This window comes from Lactuca virosa, chromosome 4 (assembly GCF_052849685.1).
Source record: "Lactuca virosa cultivar CGN04683 chromosome 4, Lactuca_virosa_CGN04683_v6, whole genome shotgun sequence".
Classification (NCBI taxonomy): Eukaryota; Viridiplantae; Streptophyta; class Magnoliopsida; order Asterales; family Asteraceae; genus Lactuca; species Lactuca virosa.
The window spans coordinates 529,697,875-529,704,833 of record NC_136429.1 but is presented as its reverse complement, the minus strand read 5'-3'; the positions used below and the strand labels follow the sequence as shown (position 1 = coordinate 529,704,833).

Genomic DNA, 6,959 nt, shown 5'->3' with positions numbered 1-6,959 from the left:
TGGTCAACATGGTAGTTGCTTATGGTGTCATGGTATCACCCATGGATGACATATGGGTCATTGGTCAACATGGTAGTTGCTTATGGTGAGATGGTAACACCCATGGATGACATATGGGTCATTGGTCAACATGGTAGTTTCTTTTGGGGTGATGGTAACACCCATGGATGACATATGGGTCATTGGTCAACATCGTAGTTGCTTATGGTGTCATCGTATCACCCATGGATAACATATGGGTCATTGGTCAACATGGTAGTTGCTTATGGTGTCATGGTATCTACCATGGATGACATATGGGTCATTGGTCAACATGGTAGTTTCTTATGGTGTCATGGTATCACCCATGGATGACATATGGGTCATTGGTCAACATGGTAGTTGCTTATGTTGTCATGGTATCACCCATGGATGACATATGGGTCGTTGGTCAACATGGTAGTTGCTTATGGTGTGTTGGTAACACCCATGGATGACATATGGTTCATTGGTCAACATGGTAGTTTCTTTTGGGGTGATGGTAACACCCATAGATGGCATATGGGTCATTGGTCAACACGGTAGTTGCTTATGGTGTCATGGTATCACCCATGGATGACATATGGGTCATTGGTCAACATGGTAGTTGATTATGGTGTGATGGTAACACCCATGGATGACATATGGGTCACTAATTGGTCAACATGGTAGTTTCTTATGGTGTCATGGTATCACCCATGGATGACGTATGGGTCATTGGTCAACATGGTGGTTTCTTATGGTGTCATGGTATCACTCATGGATGACATATGGGTCAGTGGTCAACATGGTAGTTGATATGGTGTCATTGTATCACCCATGGATGACATATGGGTCATTGGTCAACATGGTAGATTCTTATGGTGTCATGGTATCACCCATGGATGACATATGGGTCATTGGTCAACATGGTAGTTGCTTGTGTTGTCATGATATCACCCATGGATGACATATGGGTCATTGGTCAACATGGTAGTTGCTTTATGGTGTGATGGTAACACCCATAGATGACATATGGGTTATTGGTCAACATGGTAGTTGCTTATGGTGTGATGGTAACACCCATGGATGACATATGGGTCATTGGTCAACATGGTAGTTGCTTATGGTGTCATGGTATGACCCATGGATGACATATGGGTCATTGGTCAACATGGTAGTCGCTTATGGTGTCATGGTATCACCCATGGATGACATATGGGTCACTGGTCAACATGGTAGTTGATTATGGTGTGATGGTAACACCAATGGATGAAATATGGGTCATTGGTCAACATGGTAGTTCTTATGGTGTCATGGTATCACCCATGGATGCCATATGGGTTATTGGTCAACTTTGTAGTTGCTTATGGTGTCATGGTATCACCCATGGATGACATATGGGTCATTGGTCAACATGGTAGTTGATTATGGTGTGATGGTAACACCAATGGATGACATATGGGTCATTGGTCAACATGGTAGTTTCTTATGGTGTCATGGTATCACCCATGGATGACATATGGGTCATTGGTCAATATAGTAGTTTCTTATGTTGTCATGGTATCACCCATGGATGACATATGGGTCATTGGTCAACATGGTAGTTGCTTATGGTGTGATGGTAACACCCATGGATGACATATGGGTCATTGGTCAACATGGTGGTTTCTTTTGGGGTGATGGTAACACCCATGGATGACATATGGGTCATTTGTCAACATGGTAGTTGCTTATGGTGTCATGGTATCACCCATGGATGACATATGGGTCATTGGTCAACATGGTAGTTGCTTATGGTGGCATGGTATCTACCATGGATGACATGTGGGTCATTGGTCAACATGGTAGTTGCTTATGGTGTCATGATATCACCCATGGATGACATATGGGTCATTGATCAACATGGTAGTTGCTCATAGTGTCATCGTATACCCATGGATGACATATGGGCTTCAATATTAATCAACATAATATTAAGGTTATTAAATTTGAAGAAACGGAAGTTACTTTAGTTTAGCTGGAAGACGCGTCTTACTTCTTAGACGAAGTCGCAGGTTCGAATCCTACTTCTGTCAATAATTTTATTTAACTTCCTCTTTTTAAATTTAGACAATAATTATATTTAACTTCGTCTTTTTAAATTTAATATGTCAAAGTTCCACATTGACCTATAAAAAGTTATAATGTTTGAATAATTTATTTTTACACAAATGCCCGTAGGTATTGACAAAAATACCCTAACCATTTACGTATTAACATTTGTACGTTTAAGGGCAATTATGTCAATTCATAGTCTAAACACTTAGGCGCCATAATTTGGAGTCAGATTCGTCCTGTCGTTTCAGTTTATCAGCGATAGATGAACTACAATCCATTCCCAACCATCAAACTTCCGGCACGTTGATCAATAAACCCTAAAAGCGTTGTTGTTACATAATTTGAATTACACTCGAAGCAGTTCAACATAATGGCAGCAAGTTCTTCATCAGAAAGAATGTGAACAAGACAACAAGGAACAAGGATCACTGCTCTGCCATCGCACTTGATCGAAAAAAATAGTAATTACGGTTGGGGGAAAATCACCAATCGATGCTTTTAATTTCCAGCTAGTGTAAGTATGGTGTACATTACTTCTATTATACTTGTATACATAGTTAATATAGTGTTTAATAGATGAATTTTGTTGATTTGTGAATTATAGTTGCAAACTCTTTAGGGATTCTGTAACATCAGACTCAATATATAAAACCATAGACACAAATCGATTAAGGTTTTGTCCATTTAGTGTTCATATGTATGAAGTCTTACGCAGATGCAGAAAGTTGAACAACCCACACATACTCTTCAACGATGGAATGGTACTCTTTTGTTAAGCATATGGATAATTACGAATGCAATTAGTTTTCTATATTTGTATTATTAAAATTGTATGATTACTTATTGTATGTCAGGCAAAATATTTTTCGTTAGGGGAAGAAATAGCAGGGAAACGGTTGCTTCAAGATGCAGCCGATAAGGGATAGTTGGATGTGATCTTCGTTCTGGGAATGATGTTGATGGCCGTAGGCAGTGAAAAGGAAGCAAGAAGCTCTAATCATGTTGAATAATGCCTACATTAATACGAGAAGAAGTTGGAATCTGAGACAAACCTGTTACAAGGTTCGAAGCCACTTGGTAAGGAGATCAAAGCAGATACAATTCCATGGCTTACATAGAAGTTGTGCAAAGCATCCTTCTGTGAGCAGTTATGGAACAACTTTTATGCATCAATATAGTTGGTTGTTTAATTGTGATATTTGTTTGTCGGATGCATGTTTGGTTGAGTTTTCTAGGATGTTTGACATTAGTTTAGAGTAGTTATATGATGGTAGTTTGATGCACACAATTAGTGATGCATATTGTATATGTATTTTGGTGTAAAGTGGATACATACTTTTAATTTGATTAAATGTTGATATATATTAATTTGTAATTTTGTTTAATATCAATAGATAAATGTATGCTATTTTTGGATTTGGTAATTTGGTTTAATATCAATACATTAATATATACTAGTAGTTTGGTGAAATGTTAATATAAATGTATTATATTACGAATTATGATATATATGTTATTTTTGTCTTTTTCATTTCAATAACCAAAAGTCCACTATGACTCATTAAAGGTTATAATGTTTGAATAACGTGTTTCGACACAAATACTCTTAGTAATCACATATTTGGAATGATTTCAAGGGCACCTTGGTCTATTTGCAATCTCTATAGTGAAGGCGCAATTTTTGCTATGGAAATAAAAATAAGTGTGTAATCAAGTTGTTATTAAGGAAAATACTCTATATAGAATATATATTTTTTAATTAGCTCTATATCTATATTTATTATGAATGTTATTTAAATTTTTAATTACCCGTATACTACATGAGTTTTAACCTGGTATTGAATAATATCAACCCAATAATTTGACCTAGTATCCATCCAACACATCGAAATCAAGGGTTGTCGAAGGTTCCCTAATCCAGACACACTTTGTTTGAATATGTGTTCTGCAAGTGTCGATCTCAATTAAGCCATTCTACTAATATTCTAAGCCATTATCCAATTATCAAAGTTATTCAACCATTCAAATTAGAAAACTTTGAAGATTGGTTCACCATTCGGTCATTAGCTTTGTGAAACGAGTTGTTGTTAAGGTACCTTTGCAATGTTTATATTGTAACTATATATTTACTTCAAATGTCATCTATTAATTCAAAGCAACATTAATGAACATATAATATTGTGTTATTTAAATTTATACTTTACAGATTCAACACAATGAACAATCCAAATAGAAAATGGATGTATGAAAGAAAAGATAACTGTAGATGTGTATCATTTGTTTTCGTACAAGGAGTGACAAAATTTATAGATTTTGCTACCAGTCAACATAGGTTCGTGGACGAAGATAAAATAAAATGCCCATGCATCAAATGTCGTAACATACCATATAGAGACGTTGATACGGTTAAGCATCATTTGTACACGTCATGTTTTGTTGAGGAATATTGGTTTTGGGATAAACATGGCAAAACATCCATTGATGATGACAATACGTTTTTAGGGGTGGATGATTCAAACACAAATTTTAATGAAGGTGCATGTTCTTATAGAGAAATGGTCATAGATGCAATGACTCCTGATTTAAATACTAGTAATCTTGAAGAGGAGCCAAATGCACTAGATAAAAAATTCTTTGATATGCTAGATGCAGCCGATAAAGAATTGTGGCCTGGATGTTTAAAAGTGACACAACTATCTGCTATAGCTAGACTATTGAATATAAAATCAGAGTATCGTATACCCGAGCAAAGTTATGATGCTATCTGTCAGTTGTTAAATGATGTGTTACCGGAGGAGAATAATATGTTAGGTAGTTTATACATGAGCAAAAAGTTAATACAAGCAGTAGGTTTGCCTATGGAGATGATTGACTGCCGCTGGTCTGGATGTATGATATATTAGAGACAAGACAAAGATATTTATCCGTGCAAATTCTGCAATGCAGATAAGTACAAACGGTCAAAAATTTTGGCCAGATGTTCTCGAGTATCCTTTAAGAAAATACATTACTTTCCTTTGACTCCAAGGTTGAAGAGACTGTATGCTTCACAAGCCACAACCGCTTCCATGCGATGGCACTCTCAGAATCATGGACATGATGTTGGAGTAATGTGTCATCCATCCAAATTAGAAGCGTGGAAGCATTTTGACAAAATTCATCCTTCATTTGCAGCAGAAATACGTAATGTAAGATTAGGCCTAAGTACAAATAGGTTTGCACCACATGGAGCATTTGGAAAAAAATATTCATCTTAGCCTATTATTATAACACCTTATAATTTGCCACCTTCTATGTGCATGAAAGAGCCTTACATGTTTTTGACCGCACTTGTGCCAGGACCGTCAAACCCTAAGCATAAAATAGATGTATTTTGCAACCAGTTGTTGTAGAGTTGGAGCAGTTATGGGAAGAAGGCGTAGTAACATATGATATATCTTTAAAACAAAATTTCCATTTAAGAGCAGCTTTTATGTGGACAATAAGTGATTTTCCAGCATATGCAATGTTATCCGGATGGTCTACAGCAGGTAAGGTAGCATGTCCACATTGTGGGAAACATACATAAGCATTCAGACTAAAGAATGGTAATAAGATGTCATGGTTTGACTGCCATAGAAGACTTCTACAGGTAAATCACCCATATAGAAAGGATAAATATAAGTTGAAGAAGAATCGTGAAGTGACAGAAGGTCCTCCTCGAAGTAAGAATGGTGAACAAACTTTAAGGGAGACTGAACAATTATGTTTGGTAAAAGTGACTAAACTAAATGATGATGATGTAAACAAAAGATGTGGCGATCATGGCTGGAAAAAGAAAAGCATATTTTTGGATTTACTATATTGGAAAACAAACCTCATTAGACATAATTTTGATGTTATGCATATTGTGAAAAATGTATTTGAAAACTTTTTTTACACTGTAATGGATGTCAAAGGGACGACGAAGGACAATGTAGCAGCCAGAAGAGATCTGAAGCGCTATTGTAGGAAGAGAAAAGGATTCGAAGATAATGAAAGAGTGTACTATACTCTGGACAAGAATCAAAAGAAAGTCATATGCGAATGGGTGTAAAAATTGCGTTTCCCCGATGGTTATGTTTCTAATTTGGGGAGGTGTGGTGATTTAACACGGTGTAGACTGTTCGAAATGAAAAACCACGATTGTCATGTTTTTATGCAAAGATTGATGTCAATTGCATTTCGTGAGATGTTGCCAAAACATGTGTGGGAAGCATTAACAGAGTTGAGTATTTTCTTTAAAACATTAACAACAACATCAATCACAACAAAAGACATGGAAAGGATTGAAACCGAGATCCCAATAATTCTGGGTAAATTAGAGACCATCTTTGTGTTGGGTTTTATGTACTACAATATCCTATGGTACACATACAACCCTAAATGCTTTGGATCTAAGTTTTATCTATTTATACATGCAATAAAATATCCAAAGCATGAAGCCTACAACTAGTATACAATTTGATATTTGAATCATAAAATAGATTAGATGACTACCTCTTTGTTGTAGCTTGATGTATTTGGCATTTAAGAACTTAGCACCCCAAGTGCGATGCCTCACACGGTTCACAACATACCTTGAACAAATGAAGAACTTGATAGAGAGAGGTTACTAGGCCCAAAATCGGCTATATGAACTCCAAGAACACTATTTTAGGCTATGGGATAACATATATATATATATATATATATATATATATATATATATATATATATATATATATATATATATATATATATATATATATTGTAGGATTCCAAGGGTCATGGGTAAACCCTAATCCATACACATAGGCTTATGATCCATATCTCATGTGGGCTAACTCTTCATGGATACTTAC

The 6,959-nt window shown here is 35.9% G+C and overlaps 1 protein-coding gene across 1 annotated transcript; it reads left to right on the top strand.

The window, feature by feature from the left end:
* The first annotated feature begins 4,313 nt into the window (after nucleotides 1–4,313).
* LOC145107163 (uncharacterized) lies at nucleotides 4,314–6,172 on the top strand. Its single transcript, XM_079044016.1, has 4 exons — nucleotides 4,314–4,986; nucleotides 5,044–5,311; nucleotides 5,560–5,632; nucleotides 5,729–6,172. The coding sequence occupies exons 1-4, from the start codon at nucleotides 4,314–4,316 to the stop codon at nucleotides 6,170–6,172; spliced, it is 1,458 nt and encodes a 485-aa protein (XP_078900142.1).
* Nucleotides 6,173–6,959: the final 787 nt, after the last annotated feature.